Source organism: Nyctibius grandis, chromosome 26 (assembly GCF_013368605.1).
Source record: "Nyctibius grandis isolate bNycGra1 chromosome 26, bNycGra1.pri, whole genome shotgun sequence".
Lineage (NCBI taxonomy): Eukaryota > Metazoa > Chordata > Aves > Nyctibiiformes > Nyctibiidae > Nyctibius > Nyctibius grandis.
In genome coordinates, this window is record NC_090683.1 from 4,334,931 (window position 1) to 4,360,346 (window position 25,416).

Consider the following 25,416-nt stretch of genomic DNA (forward strand, 5'->3'; position numbering starts at 1 on the left):
CATTCTGCAGCAAGTGACTTGACACACTGATGAAATCCATCTGAAATTACATCAGGCACTTCCAGGCAGACAGCCTGGGACAGGAGCTGATGGGGAGCCATAAAGTGGAATGCTGACAAGCGGCAGAAAGCCCTGCAGCTCTGTACCACAGGGTGTTCAAAGTCACATACACGCTATTCAAAACCACGAATACAAGTGGTTTCATCACCTCCCTTTAAGTGCTGAAGTTTCTCCATGAACCGCAGAGTTTAATTCAGTCCTTCTTCCCATGGACTTGATAATCTGTCCCTTAATACTGCACCTCATCCTGCAATAACCCCCACCAGCCTTCCTCCTTCCCATGTGCCTTAGAGTATCATCACAGACAGCCAAGCCACAGCTCACGCAGAGCAACACCAAGCAGCCAAACAGGACAGCTCAGGGACAAAGCCACACGCCTTCCCAGGGCACTGATGGTGCAACCCCACCAACGGGACAGGACAGACAGCAATACCGGATCTGCTCTAGGAAGAGGGGTCAGGGCAGGTACACTGGGGAGGCTGCAAAGATGGAAATAATTAGCCCAACTGCAGCGATAATCCTTTTAGCTTAACAGAAGGTATCCCCTGGTGCTCCCTTTCCTTGGATATTTAAAGGAAAGACACCCAACACAGGAGCCACACCACATGTAATGACTGCCTTCACTAATCAGACTGCTTGGAAGGGAAAGGGAAAAATCAGTGGATTGAGTTCTGAGGAACATGAAGGGCTCATTAGACTTGCAAAGAAAATCTACTCAAGCCTAAAGGTACAGATACACCTCCTCCAGACTCCAGTGTAAACTGCATATGCTTTCCACAGGCACTTTAAAAACCAGCCTACAACCAGCAGATTTCAGTGCAAAACAAAGCTCCAACTTGCAGATGGAGGAGATCCATCCTGCTGCAAGAAGAGATTCAGAGATTCATTCAGTCCCTCACAGCAGAGCTGTGCCCACCTTAAAAGCCACACAAGGGGTTATCTAAAGTGCCACAATTCTCTTCTATATGCTGGGGTGATCTGCAAAGACAGCTTGGGATTGCGGGCTGTTCGTGCTAAAAAGCCAGGCAGGAGCGATGCTGCACAGAGCAGACACTCCACCACTCGTGCGTCTCCACGAAGGAGCAGTGATCCACATCGAGGGCTGCACCTCTGGCAAGGCTGAGCCAGTCTGGTGCTCTGCAAGGTTTTGGCAGGGCTGCCGGCCACCAAACAGCCCCCTGACCTCTGCCCAGGACTGGTTTGAGATGAGTGGGAACATCCCTGCACCACTCTGCAAGGATTAGCAATCCAGCTCAAATTACTTCTGCCATCACCTCCTTTCTTTTCCATCTCCACGGGCAGGCAGATTCCTGCGGGGAACCTGGGCTTTACAGCGCTGTATTTCAGTGATGAGCACCCCCAACTGCAAGGCCATGCCCTGGGGCTGAGCCACAGACACCCTGCCAGCCCACCACTGGAGTCTAAACACCACGGTTAAGCAAGGAAAGTTGCTGAGGTAGAAAGCAGAGATTACACTGGATGGGAACAAAACCCTCAAAAGCCAGCCCAGCTCCCACACCCTCTCAGCATCACCCACATGAAGGACCCACGAGTCTTGTCACAAGTCCAGGGCACTTCACACAGAATGGCTGGGGTTAGAAGGGACCTCTGGAGATCATCTAGTCCAACCCCCTGCCAAAGCAGGTTCACCTACAGCATGTTGCACAGCGTCACGTCCAGGAAGGTTTTTACTATGAGCTTCCAACTACCACAGTCCAGCCCCACACCAACGCACAGCCAGCACACAGCCTAGGAAGCGATAAGCCAACCTACTAGCTGACCAACCTCATCAACCAGCAGGCTAAGCAAACTGGAAAATACTGGGAGCTGGGTGGTAGCCACCACCCTGATCCTTTCTCTTGACTAATTCATCAAGTGTCAGAGCATTGCTACAGCTAAGTTAGCAGCACTCCCTCAAAAGATGCAGAGACAACAACCAAGCCTCATCAGCGTGCTGGGCTGGCAAAACAAGCTTATTCTGCTCAAGACAAGCTCAAATCTACAGCTTTCTTCCAGCTTTTGAATAACGTTCCTATTGGGGGGAAAAAAGGGAACGGCCACCCTCAGCACTTCCCCTCAGACACTGCTTCATGATCTGATTTTCAACGCTTCACAAACCAAAAGGGATTTGTCTGAAAGTCTGGACACGGACACACCCCGGCACCAGCATCTCAAACTGCAACACCAAACACCCGTACGGGCGCACACGGACACTGACAGGCAGAGCCATCGCAGTTGTGTTGCTGTAAGTGTCAGGACAATTTGTTACACCCATGCTGATGAACACAGGCTTTCAGCAGAAACAGCAGAGACACCATCTCAAAAGCATTTTCAACATGGTTTTCCCCAACCATTTCTAACAGCTTCATGATGCTTCAAAGCCCAACTTCCAAACGAGGATATAAACGTCATCAAGCAGCAATTTGCTCTACTCCCCGCTACTACACAGTAAGAAATGCTCAGCTAAGCCCCAGCACACATGCAAGGAGCAAGGTGGTAACCAAACACTTCCAAATCCTGTGGCTGGCAAAACCCTGAAAAAAAGACAATGATGCAACATAGATTAACAAGCATGCAATGAAGAACACTGTTCTTCAAAATGAAGCAGAGGAGCATGAAAGGCAGAAGATGAAGACACCCACCTTACTGGCACACTACAAGTGTCCCTGACTAGATACACCAGGCTCAGCCTCAACGTGGAAAGAGCAGCTGCAGTGTCACATTTCCCTCATTTTTATCCCATGAGGACTGCTCTCCTGGCCAGGGGAGCAGACTCCCCATGGTTTTCAGGAAGGAAATGAGAAAGCTGCAGCACTACTTGTTCAGGACAGATAAATATGTTTACTTGGTCCAGCTGGGTCCTGCTGAGACTTCTGGCCATCTTTCAGTGCTAGATGAAGACAGACCCACAGCACTGGACACCTCCATGAACACACTAATGGCCTAATAACCTTTCAAACCAAACAGAGCTCACCAGGTCTTTCATTTTAAGCTGTATGTGCTCAAGACTTGACTGTCCTTGGATCCTCTCATGCCATAATCAAGCCTTATGGAGGATGGAGTCCCAAGCAACCAACCTGTGGGACAGGCATCACATTTCCCCAGAGCTGGATCTCAAAAAACAAACCCCACCTGCATCTTAATTCCAAAGCCCTGAACATAAGCCTTCATTTCCAAGGGCATTCAGCAGCATGAGGTACCTCTGCTAACACTGGGGGATGGCACAGGGAAGTATGCCACAGCCATACACCTCCTTCCAAATATCATTATTCTACCTAGAGCAAGAATAACATGAAATACTACCAGGTGTGAATTATCTACCTGGAAAATCTCCATGCACTACAGTTATGTCAGGCAACACCTTGCTTTTCCCCTTAGCTGCATATCTTAAGGGGAAAAAAACCCAAGCATTTTGCATATCAAGATGGAACAACGTGTACCTGGGTTAGACTATTTCTCATTTCTAGAGAGATAAAGATTTTAACATTCCTTCTCTCAAGAGCAGCCGTTTTGAGACCTGTTTTGATTTACCACCTTGAGAAAAAAAATGCAAGAAATTTGAACTGCACAAGGAAAACCATTAAACACTCCAAATCTGAGGTACTGGCAGCAAAGGCAAAAACCCTTCATGGGATGTAAGAGGGCAGCCATTGCTCGACAGAACAAATTAATGAACCTCGGTAGTGAATTTTGTTCTACTGATTCAGACACGCGTTAGACATCTGCCCAGATCCACGCAGATAAACGCAGGGCAGCTCAGGAATATGCTGCATACAGATTGCTGAAGTGACAGCTTAGCTCATCTCAGCTGCTCGTTCCAGCGAGCCCATTTCTAAGCAAGACCAGCCTCTCGCTGCAAATGGAGCTGCACCTCGCGTGGTGGTACCACCAGCAAATGGAAGGAGAAACTCCCTTTAAAGTGATGGCAGCTGCCCTCTGCGAACCAACAACAAGACTGCACTTCTAGGTGTTTAAAAAAAAAAAAATCATCTTCCCTAACTGAATCCTTCCTTGTGCTAAGGCAGGCAGGGATGCAGGTAGAAATCTCCATCCCTCACCTGAATAAGCTGTTTCTACTCCTTACGGGTTTAATTGCTCCAATGCAGGAGGGCAGATGTGCCATGCAGCACAGCTGGAAACACCTGGCAAGAAAACTTCCCTTTTCACACCTGTGAAGTTAAGACTTAAAACAAAGAAATACCCAGCAGCTAAAGGGAAAAAAAAATAGGCAAACCTCAGAGAGAGGGCCAGCCCCACGCCCCGCCTGGTGCGATTTTAGGACAAGAAAGAACAGGCAGCACGGAAATGGACTAACGAAAGGGACGAGGGGACAATTTCAGCACAACGTGGGGACACCCGCAAGGTGCGAGGGACATCCAGGGACCGCCGACACCACCAGTTACACCAGCGCCATCCCAGCCCCAAACCCACAGGGCTTGGCACCAGCTGGAGAACACCCAGGGTTTAACAGCACAGGAACCCACCCTGGGTGACCGCGCTGTTAGCGTTAAATATTGGAATCAAATATGGGAATCCCCTGGCCGGGCGTCTGGGGGATGCAACAAAGCAAGGCAGCTCCGGGGTGCTGTGACCCCAATAACGCTTGCCACCCCCAAAATTCCGTGCTGGGTGTGGACAGCTCCCTTTTCTGAAACGCCTTTTCCTCATAGTTTTCTCTTATTGATTAATTTATCTTTTTTAATTACAGCTGCCCCTCGCCTCCCCCCCTCCCTCCCTGAGGGCGGCTGCAGAAGATGGCAGCGCGCCGGGGCGGGAAGGCGCTGCCCACCCCTCCTGCCGCAGCCCCCGGCCCCACCTGCCGCAGGGAACGGGGCAAAAAAAAAAACCCAAAAACGGCAAAAAATGGGGAGAAAAGAAAAAATCCGCTCCCCTCGCTCGCTCCCTCCGTGCCCACCAGCCACCCCGCCCCGCCGCGCACCTGCAGCCGGGCGGCAGCGCTGCCGCAGGGGACGGCCCTGGCACTGCTGCAGCGAGCGGGCTGCCGGGGCAAACCGGCACCGGGGGAGGCACACCCCTTCGCGGCGATTTTTTGGACTGAAATGACTAGGTTTGAGGGTTTTCGTGTTGGTTTTTTTTTCCCCTTCACCCGTTTCACGCTTTCGAAACGCAGCGCCGGTAGACCGGGGAAAGGGTGGGGGGATCGGGCTGTGCAGCACCCCCTCCCACATGCCCCCCCCGCCCCGTCCCGCCGGCCAGTGGCCGTGCCCCTACCTGCCGCTGCAGCGGTGTCCGCACCGGAGCCGGGCGGCGGGTGACAGCGGCGGCGCGGGAGGGGCGGGGCGGGCCGATGGGCGGGAAGGGAGGCGCGCGCGAGCTCCGGAACCTTCGCCGAGGCGCCAGGTGGGGGGGAGCTCAGCGGCAGTGCGCCTGCGCCGCGCGGCTCGTGGCCCTCCCCGACAAGGCGCGCTCGCCTCAGCCGAGGTCGGCGCATGCGCGGTGAGAGGGAGGGGCCGCCGCGGTCTTTTGTCTGCGGGCAGCGGGCGCGCGCGGCCCCGCCCAGCTGGGGGCGCTCGCGCGCTGCCTCCCCCTCACCCGCCCCCGGCGCCATTTTATGCTGAGGGGCCCCGAGGCAGCGGCGGGGTCAGTTGTTGGCCGCCGGTCACAGCGCGGGGCTGAGGGAGACACCGCCTCCCCCAGTCCCAGCTCTTGTGTTCTCCACAGCCTGCATTGAGTCAGCCCTGCCACACAGATACCTGTCTTAGGGGCTGCACTCACCTCCTCAGGTCCAGCTCTGCTGTCACCCACTGTCCTCAATACCCAAAGAGATGTAAACACCAACAGCTCAGGGGCTGCAAACAGCATCGCCTTCCTCACCAGCCCCTCCAGTGTGCAGCCATTCAGGTTTAACTTCATCCACCTGTAAACTCCACACTAACAAAGGGAAAGCAGCCTTCTACCCAAGGCAGGCAGCCCTGCAGCCGTTATCCACGCACCTCCGACTGCGTGTACAACAGATGGGCACTGGGATTCCACAGCATGCATGGAGCAACAGTGGTGGGCAGCTTTAATTAGCTCCTTGCTCAGCAGACACCTGTGGGAAGGAGTCAACAGGTGACACATTAATCACCCTGAGGCACTGGGGTTCCCTCAGCACCCAATACAGGGCCCACAACCCAGCCTGAAGCACTGACAAGTGGAGGGACAGGCTGAAGAAACAAGTGATACTCCCCAAAAATCCCTCTCCACCTTGCCTGCTTCATCTGGAAAAGCAGCAAGATGCTCTGGCTCTTCTCTGAAGCATTATGGACACAGTGGAGATCCCTTGATGGGATTACTGCCTTGTGTTACAGCATTACGATCCCTGGTAATTGGATTTAGTGGAGAAACTGCCAGAGGGATCTTCTGTCAGACAGGCTCCAGGTTTCAGTTTTTCCTGAGAAACACTCAGGTGCAAGTTAAGGGCAAATGTCCAGTCCAAGACCACGCTTCTGGCAGAGGTTGTGAAGGAGAATGCTCAACAGAGGGGAAAAAAAAAAAAAAGAGAAACACATGTGGAACCTGCAGCACCAGAGGTTTATAAAAGCAGACTGGGTTGGGAATGGTCCATCTCAGTTTGGAATAAAGGTCTCAAGGTGTCTTGTAGTCCTATGGAGAGCCAAAGCCCTTCTCTTGCTACAGTATCAACAACTGCAGAAGTATAAAGTACAGTCATATGAGGGGAAAAAATCTGGATTTATGAACATGCAGCACTATGAGATAGTCTTTTTCAGGTCAACAGAAAAAAGCGAGGCATCTAAAACCAGGGGAATGGCTCTTTTCTGCCCATTTTTTAACTGGCTAAAAAGTACCCACTATAAACTAGTTGGAGAATTTTCCCAGGGTAGACACATCTTCTCTGGAAAAAATACCACTGCTGTGGGAATTGTAAAAATAAGTACTCCAGTGCTACAAGGGTATCTGTGCTTGTGAGACAACAAGGAACAAGCTGGATTTGAACTTGCAGTGCAAGCAGCTAGAGCCCAGTTCTGGAACAGCAGCTCTTCCTACAGGCAGTACAGATGTATCAGGACCACACGACTGCGAATCCGCTGAGCAACCTCTAGCAGGAATATTTCCTCACCTAAATACAACAAAACCAAAAGGGACTCCCTGCCTTCATTTCTTAACACAAAGTACTCAGGATGACACCCCCTGGCTTTCTGAAGTCATCTCAAAGCTCAGCTTTCCCTGCCTGAGTTCTCAGCTCACCAGGCACCAGGTGCCTTTTGAATCCAAGAAATCATACGCTGGGAAGCATCACTAGCCAGTCCCAGCTGATGTTCAGGCACAGCCACTCTTACCACATTCTGGCCATTTAGATCTGTTGGCAAAGGCTAGTCAAGAATTAAATGCATCAGCTGATGGACCACAGCACTGCCAGCCTCAAGTAAAACAGCAACTATTCCCCATAGTCGGTCCTCAAGTCTGCGATCACACAAGCAAGTACTTTCCTGTCCCGGCCCAGGGCACAGGACTTGAAAATAAAAATGCTCCGAGTATCATAAGCAGTTCTATCTAAGGCACGGTGAGAAAAGACACAGCATATTGTGGTTTAATTCTGTCTGTGTTCACAGAAATAGAAGCACATGGATCTTCTTGGTAAACAAGATTACTGCAAAGAAATAATCAAATCTACATCCAGCTTCTCCTCCTCACCTACACCCTGCAGGGCCAAAACCATGGGCTGAATGTCCATTTCTGAGGGGCAGCAACTGGGAGAAGGCTCCCCGGCCTCCCTCCCCACATCTCACACACATCTCTAGCTTGCTGCAGATCCATCCCTTCGATGCAAAGCCCCACTGTGCAGCGAGAGCACTCATTTTATACTACATCTCAGGTACAGAAACCCTCCACTCCCTGCTCCAGCAGGCACACTGTTCTGCACTGGATGGATGCGGGATGCTGCTGCTGCAGCAATACCGAGATGTTACAGGAAGTGCTGGAGCAGTTGTGAGTCCTGAAGTGCAGCTGAGCGCTCTGAGCCCCAAGTGGAATGAGCTCACAGTAATCAACAGATCTTGTGCTGGCCAAGAGGAACTGCAGAAGCACTCTGTAGGCAGATTTCTTACCTGACAGCTGATGTAGCCTCTAATTTCTGCACAGAGCTCTTCTGGCCACTTCATGTTCAGAGGGTGATTTTGTTTATGGGAAAAAGGATCTGCGAATTTATCCTACAATTCTAACTCAGTCCAGGCTCGCTCTTCCCCTCCATTCCTTTTGGCCCATGCTGCTGCTAGATGGAAACAAGACACTGTTTTTAACATCAAATTCTAAAGGAAACATTTAGAAAGGAAAGCATTAAGCCTTTAGCTTCCATACCTGTTTCTTCATCCATAGAAGAGGGCTCATTTTCCTCAGAGGTGAGTTTTGCAGCTTGTTTCACAAATGTATCAAGGTTTTCCATGGCAGGTGCTACAGGACATGATTTCTCAGGTCTCCCCTACAGGGAACTGACCTGCAGAACTACAACTGTGTGACGAATTCTGGGTTACAGTGATTTTAAGTTTGACATCCCCAGGGCCTCATCTGTCCACAAGCTGCTTCATTTCAGTCACTTAATTCAGATTAAGGATGGATTTTGCAAAACCATAACGATCCTAGCCGAAATAGATACTCAAATTCTGCTCTAGCTTAATTCCATTACAGTGCTACGGAGATCCCTTTTGCAACCTGGCTGTTAAAATTCACCTAAAAAAAGGAAATGGGCTAATTGCTTTCAAAACGGTTTCCAGCAAGGAGACAGGATTGATCTTTCTGAAACAATTCCAGATGCTATCGCATGCTGATAGACCATGGGATGACCCCTTTCTAAATCAGGAAGCCCCAGACAGACACAGCCCCAAGACTTGCTTCCCAGGGCACGGCCTCTAATGAAGACGTGGCATCAGAGCAGGGAGCCAGCCGGGTTTTATAAGCTCACAACACTTTGAAGCCTCTGCGAGGAGATGGCAGCAGGCAGCCGGGCGTTACACAAGCGGTTTTCCCAGCCACGCTGTCCACTGTCAGTACCAGCAGGACAGCGGGCATTACGCAGGCCTGAGCTCTGTCTCTGCGTGTAACTCTGCAGCTCGAGAGGGGATTAGAGCTCAGCTGGCTCCATTCCTCACCAGTGAAAACCAAATGCATGTATTTGCAACTCAGACACAGTTCTCTCTCACTGAAGTCAACTTACATTTCATTCCCACAGGCAATGGAAGCATGATACACCCCTATAACCCCCACCAAGGCCAGCGGGACTGTAAAGATGTAAATCAGAGACAGGAGCACCCTCGGTGTTAGGACAGCGCAGGCAGCGAGCAGCTGTGACTCAGCAGAAAGAGCCAGCCAGCAAGGTCCTCGCCTCTCAGCAGCGCTGAGCACGGGAAAAACAAATTCACCGCTTTTCCTCTGATCACTTTAGCAAACGGAGAGACCTGACAAATTGAGACTGAGGCACTTACACTGTCTTATATGCTTCCCTCTTGCCCCCACCCCAGCTGGAAAGAGATTATTCCTTTTTCTTTTCAGCTGAGCAGTGTGCAAGGCATGCAGAGCCCAACACCTACAAATAGAAGGTATAAGACCCAATACCCCTAAGGATATATTTTTTTAATTAATCATTATTCTGCTTCTAAATTACCTGCTACAAGAGGCTTTCCAGATCATTTAAACCACGTGTATCTGTAAGAGGCAGAGTTGACTCCTTAGGGAGTTACAGGATGTATTCACTTATGTGACCTTGCGGGAATTATTAGGTTCCTGGCCTCACATCACAAAGTCAGGACTCACTTGGACCTGGTATCACAGAAGGGCAGCAAGTGCTTGCAGAGCATTTGGGATTCCCTTTACATCTGTGCACCCAGCAGACAGCCCCAGCAGCTCCTCTCCCTCATGCACAAACCTGGGGTGTTTATAGCCTCTACCCAGATGCCAGCAGCAGCTCACAAGGCTGAAGCCTGATCACTGTTCCTGGCATTAGCTGCCCCCTTCGCTGACAAACTTCAGAGATGCCAGCAGGGAGGAGGGACTATTCCTGGGGGAGAGGAGCCACCACAGCTTTGCCAAGAGCCAGGGAACGTCACTCTGGGGTGAAACAGGCTGTTTACCAAATACCACTGTGTCTGCAGGCTCTGAAACTGCTCCTGCTTGCCCTGGGCAGAGGCTGCTGGTGGCCATCTGTAGATTGCCTGTCCTTGAAGTCTTTCCTGTTCTTGCCACAGGATGGCACTCACAGGGGAGCAGAGAGGGATGTAGGCACCAGAGTAGTCTGCTCCTCGAGTTTAAGACAAGACAAGGGTTCAACCCTACTCTAAAATAAGGCAGAAGACTGCATTATGCTGTACCACTAACAGGTTTTGCAGTGACATTATCACATGCACACAAATACAGGGGCACTGGGAACCTTTAATCTGCAAGTTACCAGGTGGACACACCAGCTGGAGCACCACTGTGCTCTTGTCCCAGTTCTTCTGCCCCAGGCACCCACAGCCAACCACTGCTTGTCACCTGCTAGGGATGTGCAGGGCCAGGCCACAGCCTGGGCTCCCTAGCAGCATCCATCCAGGTTTCAGAGGGGCTCTGAGAGCCATCTGCTGTTATCTGCTCACATTACAGCACCAGGGTGCAGGGACACCCTTCAGCACTGATCTGCTACTCTCTCATCAGCCCATGGACAAACAAGCTTAAAGCATCTTCTCTAGATTAAAATACCAACAGAAATAAAACCACCTCAAAGAGCTCACTTCTTCAGATAAAAGGACTTGGGACTCTCTACTGGAAACACAGGCACTTCTAATACAGCACATAGAGAGTAAATTTGAGCAGCTATTTTAAGTAGAGAATTTTATCTTCCCAGACAAGCCCCCAGGTAAAGCCACAGCTCTTACAGGAGCAGGTAGGAGTTAGAGAGAAGGCTCCAATGCTCACACCTACTCACAGAGACACCAGCCCACTTGGAGGGCTGCCCCTCTAAGTGCAACAGCACACTTCTAACTGCATCTTTCAGTTAAGACCAGAGAAGGGATTTAGGAGCCCTTTTCTCAAACTTGTTCATGAATAAAGCTACTTTCAAGCAGAATAGCTACAAATTCAAAAGACAACCTTTAGTCCTCCAAGCAAAAGAGATTTCCCAGCCAGCTAACACACCCCAAAGTACTCCCCCCCAAAAAAAAAAAAAAAAAAGCTCTTAACAGAGCACATTTCCCTTTCTGAGCCCCTAACTCCCCTTCCCCTCAAAGCACCCACCAACCCACAGCCCATCTCCCTGGGGGCTCTTGCAGCCAGCATTATATAGGCGCCAATGCCTCCGCCTCCTCAGCCTGTTTGGGGTTAAAAGGCCTCAGCTGGCCCCCACCTTCTTCTTCTAGACCTCAGAGGGAAGAGTGGGGTAGGAGCAGGCTCTAGGTGCCTTATTCTCCCTGTAGCAGCACCTTAGAGGAGCTGGCTCCCCTGTTTTAGCTCCCTGGTGCTAGTGAGGCTAGGCTGTAGAGATCATCCTTGCCGCAGTCCCAGCTGTGGCTGCTGCATGTGCAGAAGCTGCTTCTCCACTCATGGGGTGAGGTTTGTGCTGCACCAGCCGTGCTGCTGCCCTTGCTCAGGCAAACCCCAAAGGCTCTGGGCACCAGGGCTGCACGCACGAGGGTCTGGCTTCGCTCAGCTTCCAGCACTGGACATGCTGCAAAGGCAGGGGTAGATGTTGTATGCTGGCTGTGTGTGGGCCCGCTTCGGCTGAGAGGGAACTAATGGGCTTTGCTCCTCATTAGCAGTCAGGGCGCTGGCTCAGTGCTGCGAGGAGCAGCTCGGCGCCGTGCACGGAGCGGGGAGCTCCTGCGCGTTGGGCCCGGGTGAGTCCAGCATCCCAACCCGCCCTGGCACATGCTGCAGGCAGAGGCACCAGGGGAAGTGCCACGTGCTGCCTGCCTCTGGCATGGTGAGCGTGCAAATCCCAGGGGCCTTGGGAGGGTGAGTGTGCCAGCCCCAAGGCTTCTAGCACGGTGAGTGTGCAAGGCACCCCCCTGCCAACACAGTGAGAGTGAGTGTGCAAAGTGACCTTCTGACAGCATGGTGACGGTGCGTGTGCAAGGTACACCCCTTGCCAGCACGGTGCGTGTGCAAGGTACACCCCTTGCCAGCACGGTGCGTGTGCAAGGCCCCCCCCGCCCGCACGCTGCGTGTGCAAGGCGCCCCCCAGCACGGGGCGTGTCTCTGTGGGTGCAGCCGCCACCCCCGGCCCGGCAGGGGGCGCAAGGGCGCGCAGGGCGCATGCGCGGGCGGGCGGCCGGCGCGGGGCGGAAGTGGCGCGCGGGCCGGCGCGCGGCGGAGGGGCGCGGGCCGCCCATGGGGCTCCTTAAAGGCGCCGGCGCCTCCCGTCCCCCTCCCGGTGCCGGCGGAGGGAAACGCCGCGCGTGGCTGGAATGAGCAGGTGGGGTGGGACCCCCCCCCGTGACCCGCCGCGTGCGGCCGCTGCCTCAGTTTCCCCCGGTCCCGGGGGGTTGTGCCGCTGTGCCGGGGGCGGAGGCGGCCGCGGGGCCCCCCCGGAGCCGTCCCAGCAGGACTGGGAGCCCCGGGGGAGGGGGGGGGGGGCAAACAGCGATGGCGTCCGGAAACCCCAGGACAGGGGGTGCAAAGCGTGGGGGCGGGGGGGGGTCTCAAGTGCTTGGGGGGGGCTGCAGACCCCGGGAGAGGGGGTACAAGCCTGGGCTGGGGGCTGCGAGCCCCGAGGGAGGGGGGTGGATGCCTTAGGGGGGGCTGCAGACCCCAGGTGGGGGTGCAGGCCCTGGGTGGGGGGGCTCCGCGGGGCAGCGGGCCGGGCTGGGTGCCCGTGCGCCCCAGGGGACACCGCAGCGCCCGTGTCCCCCTCCCTGGGAGGGCGGTTTGCCCCCCCCCGGCCCTCCCGTGGGTGGGGGGCGGCTGCGGTGGGTCCGGCAGCCGAGCCCTCCCCAGGGGCATGAGGAGCAGGGTAGGGGGGGTGTGTGTGCCTGGCCAGGATGAGGCCCCCGGTGCCGTTTGGGCACTTGCAGGGCCAGCGGGGTGGGGGGACGCTGCTGGCGGAGCAGCCCCGGTGCTGGGGAGGGCCGGGGGGTCTGTCTGCAGGATTTCCACCACGTTGCCTCTCGCTCGGGGCCCGAGGAGGCCACGGAGCCCCTTGCCTTCTTCCCTTTATCACCCTAACACGTATTTGCTTGTTGTTTTTTCCCCACCTTGAGCATCACAGCGACGTACCCAGCCCCACGATCTGCCCCACACCGAGCCGTGGGCTCTGGGTGATGCTTTTAGGGGTTTATTTTTCCCTGGATGGCAAAGGGAGCAGCTCCCAGCTGAGAAAGGAGCTCAGATACGGCCGGGAAGCCCTCGCTGTGCCCGGGAGGTGCTGGGCTCCCCCTCGTAGGAGTGCAGAGGGCCCTGTTGTGGCACGTATAAATCGCAGGTTTTAAGCCACTCAGGTGTTGCAGAGCTGTGAGCAAGAGATTTTTTTCCCTCCTGCTTGTGTAAGGGTTTACGTGAAGGGACGGATCCAGCGCTGGAGCCAGCACCCTGCCCGCGGCATGGTTTTGCAGCAGCCGCGTGGTCGGCGGGGAAGCGTGCCAGGGCACTGTGCCACCTCGCCGCCGTCCCGTGACGGGCATGAGTCCCCCCGCACCCACCCCGCAAACAGCACCCAGCTCTCCTGGTGGGGCTGGCGTGTGCGATGCCGGGATAGACCCATCCCTGCTCGCAGCCTTGGGCACCTAACGAGTCCGAAGCCAGTAATTGAGAGATTTATGGCAGCTCTGACCTTGTAAAATTGCTGAGTCAGAGGGTGAAGGTTCTTTTTTTTTTGCTGCATTCCCTGGCTTAAAAAAAAAAAAAGTGGGTTCCCAAAGCCTGGAAGCCCTCGTGCCATGGCCACGGCCCCATCCTGGCGTGAGGACCGTCCCCAGGCTGCGGCGAGGGGGAGCAGCTGGTCCTGAGCACGCACGGTGCGCTTGGGCTCGCTTCTCTGCAGGAAGGGTGCGATCTCCCCCGCTTCCCCAGGGCAGAGCCCTGCCAAGCCTCGGGGAGGGTGGCAGCAGGGCAGGGGGAGGCGTGCAGGAGGTTTTGGACACGCAAACCCTTTTTGGGGTGCTGGTTGTGAGCTTGCACGCCCTGTGTGAGGGGGATGTGGGGATGTCCCCCCGTGCTGTCCCTCCGTGGCTACGTTGGGCTCTGCTGCCTTCTCAGCCGGGGCTGGGGGGGGCTGTCACAGCATGGCTGGTCTTTGGACTTTGTTCCTTCCTGTCCCTTAATTTTCTGAGCGCAGGGAGGGAACGGTCCTCCCTCCCCGAGGCCACGGAAGGCCTGGACTGTCCCCACCTCTCCAGCGAGGCTGGGCCCGCTGCCAGCGGTGGGGCCGGGGTGGGGGGTGTTATCGGGGCTGGGCTGGCCCCAGCAGCGGTCCCTGTCCCCCCACCCCGGGACAGCACGATTACGGGGGGGCCGCGCCTGCCCTGTGCCACACCGATAGCGCGGCCGGAGGTGGGACGCCTGTCCTCACACCGGTGGCGTGGGGATGCTGGGGGGACAGCCATCACTGGCCCCTGGGCAGGGACCCCCGGCCTCAAGCATCTCACAGAAACCCCCCCTGTGTCGCAGGGGGCCAGCGCCATGGCCGAGAAGACGTCACTGAGCCCCAGCGGGGGCATCACGCCGCTGCAGCAGATGCTGGCCTCGGGGACGGGGGCCATCCTCACCTCCCTCTTTGGTGAGTGGGCACCGGGTGGGCGCCGGGGGCTGGCATGGCGTGGCACGGCACAGCTAAAGGATGGTGTCGTTTCAGTGACGCCGCTGGACGTGGTGAAGATCCGGCTGCAGGCCCAGAGGACCCCCTTCTCCAAAGGTAACCCCTGGTCTCCGGCCAGCCCCCCGCCCCGGTCAGCCGGCGCGCAGCCGACGGGGATGTCTCGGTTGGCAGAGCCGGGGATGGGGATTTCTGGGCTCCGGAGCGTGGGGCCGTCGCGAGGTGGCAGGTTACCATGGGCCCCTCGTCTCGACGGGCTCGGGGGGCCCCGCCGGGGGAGCTGGGCTGATGCTTGGCTCCGTCCTTCCCCCTCCACAGCCCCGTGCCGACGCTGAGCGGGGTCAGCGCTGTGCCCCGCAGCCCCCTGCCTGCTGGGGAGCGGGGCGGAGGGGCTCAGCCCGCTCCGGCTGCTCGCTCTGTCCCTGCTGCCTTTGTGCCTGTCTCTGTGCTGCTCCCCACGGCTCCCACGGGGCAGGAGAGACCCCATGGGCTCTGTCCCCCTCCCGTTTATCCCCCTCTGTGTGGGGTCAGCAGGCTGGGACTGGTCCCAAGGGACTGGTTTGGTGACAATAGCGGCTGTGGGGGCATCCAGCCCCTTCACCCATGGAGCTCTCCCACTGCCCGGCTCGGAGCTGCGGCATCTGCGTGTGCCCCAGCCTGAGGAGGTGGCGCGTCCCCTGTGTCATCGCTCAGCGTGTCCCCGTTGTGTGTTTCAGCGTTGCCAGCGCAGTGTGTGCCCTGGGGCGCTCGGCACACCGCATGTGAGTACGCCCGGGGGCTCCGGGCAGCTCCTGTCGCCAGCGGCTTCGCTTTCCCGAGCCTTGACCCCGATTCGCTTCCCCGCTGGTGGTGGCTCGGGCTCCTCTGGGCGAGAGGACATCCCTCCCCGGTGCAGGGGCTGCGATCGTCCCCAGCCCCACAGCTGCTCCTGCAGCGCTGCTTTGGGGCTGGCCCTGCGACGTCCCCGCTGGGTCCTTGCCCGAGGGGTCTGCTGGGGGTCTGTTGTGCAACAGGCCTGGCTGGCTGCGGTCCCTCTGCCCTTGCCTTGTCTTGTCACTCTGTCCTGTGGCTACGTTTGAGTCCCCTTGGATCTCCGCCGCCCCGCTTGCTCCCCACTGCCCAGCGTCCCCGTGCCAGGCCCGAGAGCACAGTGGGGGGACCATGCTGGGCGAGCGAGGCATAAACCTCCTACCACTGGCAATGGCTCCTGCCATGTCCCCGTCCCCGCGGTGGGGCTGGATGCCCCCTGCCCCGTGGGTCTGGCCGTGGTCGGATGCTTGGTGGAGGGTTATCCCTCTCCTGGCCTTGCTCTGGGGCTGGTCCCCACTGGGCTCAAGTGCTGAGGGTTTGGAGATGGTGGTTTTGGGGGCCAAATGGGCTGGGCAGAGAGGAAGGGTCTCCAGTCTAACAGCGACGCTGTTGCCTCCCGCCCCAGGGAAGTGTTTCCTCTACTGCAACGGGCTCATGGACCATCTGTACGTCTGCCAGAACGGCAACGGCTGCACTGCCTGGTACAGGGCGCCCACCCGCTTCACCGGCACGCTGGTAGGGGCTGCGGCACAGGCAGGGCGGGCAGGGGCCTCCCTGTGCCAGAGAGGGGGTCAGGGTGTTTGCTGGGGGGGTGCTTGCCTGTCTGCCCCCTCTAACCCCTCTCCCTGGCGCTCCGCTCTCTCCCCAGGATGCCTTCGTGAAGATCACACGCTACGAGGGCATCAGGTCTCTGTGGAGCGGCTTGCCCCCCACCCTGTGAGTTTAGACCCTGCCTGGGGGGGGAGTCTGGGTGCTAACACCTGCCTGGGTGCATGACCATCCGCCCCAAGCCTCCTGCCAGCCCCTGGGGAGGGCACGCATGCCCCTCACACCCCTCCTCCTCGGCAGGGTCATGGCTGTGCCAGCCACCGCCATTTATTTCACCGCCTACGACCAGCTCCGGGACTACCTGCGCGCTCGGACGGGAAGCCGGGGGCACCACATCCCCTTGCTGGCTGGGGCCCTCGCCAGGCGTGAGTACCCCCCCATGCCCACCCTGCGTCCTGGCAGGAGAGTGCAGCGGGTCTCTTGGCTGTCGGTGCCCATGTTCGGCGCCTGGCTCTCCTGGCACAGCCCCGGGACGGCCACCGGAGCGGACGGGGCTGATGCCTGATGTCCCCTCCGTTGCAGTGGGTGCCGTGACGGTCATCAGCCCCTTGGAGCTCATCCGCACCAAGATGCAGTCCCGGCAGCTCAGCTACCGCGAGCTGGGCCTCTGCATCCAGTCGGCGGTGGCTCAGGACGGCTGGCTGTCCCTCTGGAGAGGCTGGGGGCCCACCGTGCTGCGGGATGTCCCCTTCTCAGGTAGGGCTGCGGGGGGAACGGGGTGGGCAGCGGCACTGGGGGATGAGCATGGGCCCAGGGCAACCCCGCGCATGGGAAGGGGGAGGTTGGTGTGTCCGGGGTGCCTCGTCGTAGCACTGGTGTTCTCATCTCCTCCCAGCTCTCTACTGGTTTAACTATGAGCTGGTGAGGGAATGGCTCTGCAGGCAGGCCCGGCTGGACGAGGCCACGTTCATGATCAGCTTCGCATCCGGGGCCATCTCCGGGACGGTGAGTCGGGGGCTCTGGGGTCTGCGCTGCGCCGGGGCTCGCTCAGCCGTGAGCGGGAAGACTGGTCCCCGTGGGGAGTGAGGGACGGGGCTGGGATGGCATCAGGGGGGTGATGGCAGAGCCAGCACTGGGGGATGGCCCCCATGGGGAGTGAGGGATGGGGCTGGGATGGCACCAGGGGGCTGACGGCAGAGCCCAGCACTGGGCAGGGACGGCGAGGTCCCAGCTCACCCCCTGGCTCCTGGCCCCACAGGTGGCTGCGGTGCTGACGCTGCCCTTTGACGTGGTGAAGACCCAGCGGCAGATCGAGCTGGGAGACAGCGAGGTGCACCCAGGTGAGGGGCTGGGCGCCGGGTGGGTGCTTGGGGGGCAGCCAGGCCTCCGCGGTGGTCTGTGGGCACCCCCGGACCCTCACCCGCTCCCCTCTCCCCGCAGTCGCAGCCTCCAAGCCTTCCTCCACCTGGTTACTGATGCGCCGCATCCGCACCGAGTCTGGCACCCGGGGGCTGTTTGTAGGTACGGCCGTGCCCCCCTACCCCGGGCTGGGGTTTACTGGTGTCACCGAGGGGCTAACGGGGGGGTTGTCCTCGCAGGCTTCCTGCCCCGTGTCATTAAGGTGGCACCCGCCTGCGCCATCATGATCAGCACCTACGAGTTCGGCAAGACCTTCTTCCAGAAGCTGAACCAGGAGCGGCGGCTGCGTGCGTTGTGAGCCGGGGCTGGGGATGTGGCCGGTGCCCCGGGGGGGACACAGTGCCAGCCCTGCTCCCGGCGAGGTGCCCCCGGAGCAGCGAACTGCGCTCGGCTCTGCAAAGCCCAAGTGCCTTGGTGCTGCGCCCTGCGTCCCCGCCAGCCTGGCCCCTCTCCCCGTCCCCAGCCCCACTGGGGGGGGACATCTGTGCCTGCTGCTGTGACACTGGGGGGAATGTGGAGTCGTCCTTTGAGGCTGGACAGATGCTGCTGCTGGATTCACGGACACTGGCGAGGATGGGGTGCCCCAGGGGACTTGGCAGGGCAGGAGGTGGGAGCTGGGGCACAGCTGCCCCCCCCGCCAGCCCAGCTCCGGCCGGGGGTCTGCCCCTCCTCGCCATCAGTCATGCACAGCATCCCCTTGCTGGCTCTGCGTGGCACGGGGACACATCAGGACCCTCTCCCTGCCTCCGGACCTTTCCTCCCACTCGGGGTATCCCTGTCCCCTGGCAGACCCTGGGCTCGGACCCTGCATGGGGACAGGCCTCGCTGCTGCTCCGGGGGGGGCCAGCAGGCAACAAACGTCTGCCCGTGCCCTGTCCCTTCACTGCGAGGGCCTGCCCTGGCATCGTGCCCCGTGTGGGCACTGCCCCAGTTTGCCCCGGGACTCCAGGGGGGGAATTTCTCTTATTTTCTTAAATAAAAGAAAATATTATTTGTCTCTTAAGGGCGAGGATTTCTTTCCTTGCTCCCTGCATGCAGAAGGTATCCCTACAGGTGACAACCACATCCCTGCTGCACGGGCACGGTGCTGCATCCACAAGGTCCTTGCTGGGCTTTTACTGGGGGTCAGGAGACCCCAGGACCTTCCTGTAACCCTCAGCAGCAACCCCCTGTTGATGGGGCAGGGGGTGCCCCATCCTTGGGTGACCTGCTGTGTCCCAAAGGTGCCCTCCTGGCCCTGGCTGGGGCTGGAGGAGGCTCCCTGGGACCCCCCCCAACATCCCTGCCTGGGACAGCACCTTGTGGCTGGGGACACGAGGGGTCTTTCCCCCCTTTCCCAGCTGGGGGAGCTCACGGAGGCCAGCTTGACTTGCTGCGTTTATTGATTCCTTTTGCTCCAACAAGGCAGATGGGGCAGAATTAAAAACCAAAATCACCCCAAAACAACCCGAAACCAGGGGAAGGATGGGAAGGGGAGGGGGGGGCCTGTCCCTGTTGTGGGGGTGCTGCTGCAAGGAGGGACAGCGGGTCCCCAAAGGGAGGGACACGCCAGCCCCCCTGCAGTGTGGGGGGCTGGGGGGAGGCTGGGCACTAGACTGCAGGCGAAGCCCTGGGTGGGCACCCATGGGCCGAGCAGGATGGACACGGGTGCTGAGCCCAGGCCCTCGCCCTGGAGGGGTGTTGGCCCTGACCTCCCTCCCTTGCTCCCCAGCAGCAGTCGTGTCCCCCCACGGCACAGTTTGTGTCCCACCCCCCATCCCCAGCTCGCGTGGGTCCCAGTCCAACATCCCCCATGCCAACAGGTCCGTGTCTCCAGCCAGGGACCGGGCTGGGGGTCCGAGGCGCAGCCGGGGTGGGGTGTCAAGACAAGGAGGGGGATGTCTGTCCGCAGTGGGTTCAGCGAGTCCCTCGTCGGTCCCGGGGTGGTGAGGAGGGAGGGACAACGAGGTCAGTCCTCTGCTGCGACGCTGGGCTGGACGGCCGGGCCGGGGGACGGCGAGGGGGCCGGGGGTCTCAGCTGGGGCTGCGGGTCGGGCTGGCTTCGGTGCTGTCGCTCACCAGGCACTCGTTGGACTTGAGGCTGGCCAGGGACTTGCAGCTGGGCAGCGAGGCCAGGGAGCCGCAGAGCCCCAGCATGGAGGGCGTGGGGTCCTTCCCTGCGGGCACAGAGCAGGGTGCTGGCGTCATGGGGGGGCTGCAGCCTCGCACCCCAGCCCTGCCGCAGGGGGGACGGGGACCACCTCTGGGGAAGGGACCTGGATGTCCTCACACTGTTGGGACAGCGTCCCCGGCATGAGGAGGGGACTTCTGGTGGGGCAGACACCTGGGAGCGTGTTGGGGGACATGCTGAGCCCCATGGGGCACCCTGTGGTGAGGGGGGGGGTCTTACCCAAGGGCCCCCAGGGCTCGCCTTCGCGCTTGCCCTCGCCCAGGCGCTGGGAGTCGGAGCTGAGGCTGTTCTCGGCCGAGAGCTGGTCGGTGCTCACGAAGCTGTGCCTGCAGAGGGACGGTGCTGAGCCCCCCGCGCCATGGTCCCCAGGGCCAGGACAGCCCCGCCAGCCAGGGCCAGCCCTTCTCCCCTGCCCCGGGCAGACCCCCCCCGGGGCGGGATGGGGCGCTGGGTGTGGGTCGGGGCGGCTCTGTCCCCCCCGCAGGGGTTACCTCCGGTAGAGCTTGCTGTCCGAGCCGCTCTCGTTGCCGTTGAGGGTCCCCAGCGAGGGCCATTGGTTCACCAGGGGTGTCACCATCTCCTTGGAGAGCTGGGCCAGCTGCGGGTTCTCGCAGGGGATCAGCCCCGTCCTGCAGCAAAGGTGGGTGCTCAGCACCCGGCACAGCCACAAGTGCCGGGGACCTGCTGGGCGATGCGGCCCGTGGGGCATATGGGACACTGGGGACCCACCTGCAGGACACGTGGGACGCTGGGGACCCACCATGTACCACAGGACACATGGGACACTGGGGACCCTCAGTGTCTCACAGCACATATGGGACACCTGGGTACTGGGGACCTGCCACCCGTCACACCCCATGGGGCGTATGGGACACTGGGGACCCACTGTGTCCCACCGGGCATATGGGGCACCCAGGCACTGGGAACCCACCACCCATCACACCCCACGTGCATATGGGGTGCTGGGGACCACCACTCACCCTGCCCCTTAGGGTTGGTGGGGAACTGGGCACCTGCCACCCACCTGGAGCCCCTGGGGCACCCAGGGACCCCCCCCACCACACCCGGCCAGGCCTGGCGGCGGGTCCCCACTCACAGCTGCTCCTGCAGCTCCAGGATGACGCCCTCCAGCTCCCTCTTCTCCAGCTGGTTCTGCACCATCACCTCCTCCAGGCGCAGCTTCAGCCGCTTGTTCTCCGCCTCCAGGTCCTTCAGCTGCGACTCCCGCAGCCGCACCAGCTCCTCCAGGTACCCCTGCGTGAAGCCACCATCAGCAGCACCCCACTGACCCCCCCCACATCACCCAGGGTGACAAGCAGAGGGCTGGGTCACTGCAGCAGCGGGAGGAAGGGCTGTGGGTACCACCGGGCTGCGGGGATGCAGTGGGGGGACGCTCTGGGCTGGAGCATCCCGGGGGGGTTGATACCCGGACGGCCCCATCCCGGCTCCAGGTACCTTTTGGGCATAAACGATGCGAAATTTCTGCTCCATCTTGCAGCACTTGTTGTACCAGCTGTCCTCGTCGGTGACCAGGGGCAGGTAGGGGTGCTCGGGGGAGCTGTCCTCGCTCGTGCTGCTCTCCACGCTGCCCCGCTCCTCTTCCTCGCTCAGGTAGTCGTAGCTGGGGGGTACGGGGGGGTTCAGCACCATGGCAGGGGGCTGGCACACGTTGGGTGAGCCCCACCGGGGTGCTGGGGGTGAGGCAGTGGGGTCCCCACCCCAGGGAGGGCACCCCGGCTCTTACCTCTGCGTGAACTTCAGGTAGGGCGTGTAGTCGATGACCACGGGGGTTTTACCGTCCATCACCTCGCCCTTCAGGCAGAAGCTGAGCGGTGGCAGGAGAAGGAGCAGAGGGATCAGGGCAGCCCCGGGGGGTGGTCGGGGCAGGGTGCCCCCGTCCCACCGTGCCCCCTGCCCCTACCTGAAGTCGATGGCGCTGAGCCCGATGAGCATCCCCGTGAGCACCGTGGACTCCTCCCGCAGCATGATGGCCCCGTCGTCGTAAAACCGCCTGCGGGGAGAAACGTGGCTGCGGGCGCATCCGCCGGCACCCCGGAATGCACCGCGGTGCCCGGCCTGGCACCCGCACACCCGTGGCACCGCCGGGGCTGGGGCCATGGTGGCCGTGCCACGGGCTGCTCACCTCGTGGTCCGCGTGTCCCTCAGGGCCGTGGAGATGTACTCGGACATGCGCTTCTCCATCAGCGCCACGCGGATCCAGGCCCGGCCCTGCAAGGCACGGCCCCGCGGGGCAGCCCTGAGGATGGGTGCCACCATCGGCTGCCCCCTGCCACGCTCCTGCCCGCCCCCAGGGCTCTGGGCACCAGCAGGCTGGTGGTCCCCGGCCAGGAGCTGTTCTCGGCCCTGTTATACCCCCACGGGGACCTACAGCTCCTGTTTCACCCAGGTGACATTGTGGGGTCCTGTGGGGTGAGGTGGGGCTGCAGGAGGGCAGGGTGGAGGGGATGGGGACAGGGATGGGGATGAGGATGGGATGGGATGGAGATGGAGATGGAGATGGGGATGTAATGAGGATAAGGATGGGGATGGGATGGAGATGGAGATGGGGATGTGATAGGAATGAGGATGAGGATGGGATGGATGGAATGGGATGGGATGGAGATGGAGATGGGGATGTGATGGGAATGAGGATGAGGATGGGATGGATGGGATGGGATGGGATGGAGATGGAGATGGGGATGTGATGGGAATGAGGATGAGGATGGGATGGATGGGATGGGATGGGATGGAGATGGAGATGGGGATGTGATGGGAATGAGGATGAGGATGGGATGGATGGGATGGGGATGTGATGGAAATGAGGATGAGGATGAGGATGGGATGGGGATGGGAATGGGTCCATGTGCCAGGGACAGGTTGTGAATGGAAACAGGGGCAGGAATAGGAATGGAGACGGGGACAGGGATAGAGACGGGGACAGGGATAGAGACAGGGATAGGGCTGGGGCTGGCACCTTCCCGACCTTGGCCCTGGAGGTGCTGATGTTCTCCATGTTCTCGATGCTGCTGACGCAGTTGTTGGGGACCTTGCTGCAGGCCAGGCGGATGTAGTCCCAAAACCCGCGCTGCCCATCCGAGCTGAACCAGCTGACGGGGCCTGTGGGCACCGAGGGGCTGCGGCCGGGGGCTGCGGTGCCGGCAAACCCCCAAGCCAGAGCCCGGACACGCTCCGTGGTGCCAGCACATGCACGCGTCCGTCCCCATCCACCACGCGGCACAGGGACGGGGACAGGGACACGCCAGGGGCTGCACGGGCGCGTGTCCCCACGGGCCACCGTTACCTTTGAAGCGGTGGCTGAGGATCTGCTCGAGGATGGCGGCGAAGTTAACGAACTCCTCGGAGGAGTCGTCGATGGGCTCCGCCGTGTATTTCTCCAGCAGGGTCTTCACCGAGAACCTGGTGGGGTGACGGGCGTCACGGGTGGGAGGGGACGGGCACCCCGCACCCTCCGCCCTGCGCACGTTGGGTTTTGGCAACGGAGCAAAACGCTTTTGCAGGTGTCGGGCGTCGAGCCCGGCAGCGGGAAGAGGGCGGTGGGCTGAGCTGCGAGCTGTGACCCCCGTGTCCCCACGTCCCCAAGGGACCCTGCCGGGGCGGCCGCCGCTCCCCCGCCATGCGAGTGGCCAGGAAGGGCGAACAAAGGCCCCCTTCCTCCCCGGCCGTGCGCGGGCGGTGATGGCTTCCCCTTCCGCCCGGCCGCTCGTGCTCGGCCGAGAGAGATGCCGAAGACACGAAACCTGCTGAGCCTGACGGGACAGCACGGGACGGGGCAGGTGTCTGCAGGGGGGGGATCGCCCCGTCTGGGGGTCACGGCCACACGAGGGGAGGGGGAGACTGAGGATCCCCGTGACGGCAGGTGGAGGGTGCCTAGTCACGGCAGTGGGGTCTGGAGGTGCTCATGGCACGATAGTGGGGTCTGGAGACATCCTGGTGTCAGGTTGAGGGGTCTGGAGGTGCCCTGTGCCATGGCGAGGAGATCTAGAGGGTCCCCTTGTCATGACAGTGGGGTCTAGAGGTGCCCCATGCCATGGCGAGATCTAGAGGGTCCCCGTGTCATGACAGCAGGGTCTGGAGGTGCTCCATGCCATGGTGAGGAGATCTAGAGGGTCCCCTTGTCATGACAGTGGGGTCTAGAGGTGCCCCATGCCATGGCGAGGAGATCTAGAGGGTCCCCTTGTCATGACAGCAGGGTCTGGAGGTGCCCCATGCCATGGTCAGGAGACCTGGGGGGCCCTGTGTCATGACAGTGGGGTCTAGAGGTGCCCCGTGCCATGGTGAGGAGCTCTGGGGGGTCCCCATGTCATGACAGTGGGGTCTGGAGGTGCCCTGTGCCGTGGTGAGAAGCCCTGGGGTCCCCCAGACCCCACCAGCAGGAGCTGTGGGTCCCTGGCACAGTGACCGCCAGCCTCGGTGCCCCCCATGTCCCCCAGCAGCCCCGGGCCAGGCTCCACTCACGGCCCAGCACAAGCAGCCCCTGCCCAGGGACCGGGAGTGGGGGGTGTCACCCCATCTCTGCACTTGGGGGCTGGGGACAGGCAGGGACCCCCCAGCCCCACCACCCCTGTCCCCCTGCCCTGTTCCCCCATCCATCCCCCCCCCGCCCCGGTCCAGCCGGGCGTCGCCATGACAACCCTCATCCTCCATCCCCATCACCTTCATCCCTCCAGCCCCGCCACCCCCAGCAGGGCCCTGACGTCACTTCCTCGCCCCCTCCGCCCGCAGGGGGGTCCCCAACCCCATCCCCCCCCCCAGGGCCCCGCTGCCCCTGACTCCCAGCCCCCCCGCACCCCCCCCTCACCCCGACCCGGCTGCCCCCGACATCCCCGGCACTGGGAGCCTCCATGTTGTCATTGTGTCCCCAGCGCCCCCCCCCATCACCCCCCCGCACCCCTCCCAACCCCACCACCCTCCTCCCGGCCCCCCCCGCCATTCCCCGCATCCCCATCCTCCTCCTCCTCCTCCTCCTCCCCCCCCCCAAATCTGAATCCCCCCCAACAAAGCGACTGCAACAACCACAAGCCCCCCCCAAAGGGTGAAAGCGCCCCGGGGGGGGGGGATGAACCCCCCCATCCCTCCTCCTCCCCTCCCCATCCTTCCTCCACCCCCCCATCCTTCCTCCTCCCCCCCCCCCCATCACCCCCCCTCCATCCCCATCACCACCTCTTCTCTCTCTCTTTCTCTCCCCCCGCCCTCTCCCCACACCCCCCCATTTTGGGGTGCCCCCCACCCACCCAGTCCCCCTCCCCCCATACCTGCAGACCGTGATGAGGTTTTTCCTCTCCACCGCGATGTTCCTGGACGAAGCTTTCTTGGCCGAGAGCCCCAGCGCCATGGCAGCCTGCACGCAGCTCGCTGCCATCCGCCAGGCCCACGGCCACGGCCGATGCCCCCTTTCCCGTGGGGTGCCCCCCCCCCTCAGCCCCCCCCGCCCCGC

General features: G+C 60.2%; 3 protein-coding genes across 9 annotated transcripts in view; 1 reads left to right on the forward strand and 2 right to left on the reverse strand.

Annotated features, from left to right (window-relative positions):
• The window catches only part of MAPT (microtubule associated protein tau), a 51,757-nt gene extending 46,382 nt beyond the window's left edge, over window positions 1-5,375 (reverse strand). For all 7 annotated transcript variants that reach the window (XM_068418979.1, XM_068418978.1, XM_068418977.1 and 4 more), the window contains exon 1: window positions 5,293-5,375. The gene's annotated coding sequence lies outside the window, so the exon portion shown is untranslated. The remainder of the gene's footprint in view (window positions 1-5,292) is intronic.
• A 6,952-nt stretch (window positions 5,376-12,327) lies between these two features.
• Window positions 12,328-18,794, forward strand: SLC25A39 (solute carrier family 25 member 39). Its single transcript, XM_068418982.1, has 11 exons — window positions 12,328-12,460; window positions 14,650-14,758; window positions 14,834-14,893; window positions 16,230-16,339; window positions 16,473-16,540; window positions 16,673-16,797; window positions 16,955-17,128; window positions 17,268-17,377; window positions 17,631-17,712; window positions 17,813-17,893; window positions 17,971-18,794. The coding sequence occupies exons 2-11, from the start codon at window positions 14,662-14,664 to the stop codon at window positions 18,087-18,089; spliced, it is 1,026 nt and encodes a 341-aa protein (XP_068275083.1). The 5' UTR covers window positions 12,328-12,460; window positions 14,650-14,661; the 3' UTR covers window positions 18,090-18,794.
• A 417-nt stretch (window positions 18,795-19,211) lies between these two features.
• Window positions 19,212-25,366, reverse strand: RUNDC3A (RUN domain containing 3A). The gene is made up of 11 exons (XM_068418980.1): window positions 25,235-25,366; window positions 23,263-23,378; window positions 22,945-23,078; window positions 22,105-22,190; window positions 21,883-21,972; window positions 21,706-21,786; window positions 21,417-21,582; window positions 21,058-21,215; window positions 20,453-20,590; window positions 20,181-20,287; window positions 19,212-19,947 (listed from the first exon to the last, which is right to left on the reverse strand). The coding sequence occupies exons 1-11, from the start codon at window positions 25,339-25,341 to the stop codon at window positions 19,805-19,807; spliced, it is 1,326 nt and encodes a 441-aa protein (XP_068275081.1). The 5' UTR covers window positions 25,342-25,366; the 3' UTR covers window positions 19,212-19,804.
• Between the last annotated feature and the right edge of the window lie 50 nt (window positions 25,367-25,416).

What these genes read in the sequence shown, in the direction of transcription:
- SLC25A39 (XM_068418982.1), top strand. Translation starts at nt 14,662, where the DNA reads ATGGCCGAGAAGACGTCACTGAGCCCCAGCGGGGGCATCACGCCGCTG. An exon ending in GAGGACCCCCTTCTCCAAAG is followed by an intron (nt 14,894 to 16,229) that starts GTAACCCCTGGT and finishes CTCCCGCCCCAG; the next exon opens with GGAAGTGTTTCCTCTACTGC. An exon ending in GCGGGATGTCCCCTTCTCAG is followed by an intron (nt 17,129 to 17,267) that starts GTAGGGCTGCGG and finishes ATCTCCTCCCAG; the next exon opens with CTCTCTACTGGTTTAACTAT.
- RUNDC3A (XM_068418980.1), bottom strand. Translation starts at nt 25,341, where the DNA reads ATGGCAGCGAGCTGCGTGCAGGCTGCCATGGCGCTGGGGCTCTCGGCC. An exon ending in AACCTCATCACGGTCTGCAG is followed by an intron (nt 23,379 to 25,234) that starts GTATGGGGGGAG and finishes TCACCCCACCAG; the next exon opens with GTTCTCGGTGAAGACCCTGC. An exon ending in GCATCGTTTATGCCCAAAAG is followed by an intron (nt 21,216 to 21,416) that starts GTACCTGGAGCC and finishes GGCTTCACGCAG; the next exon opens with GGGTACCTGGAGGAGCTGGT.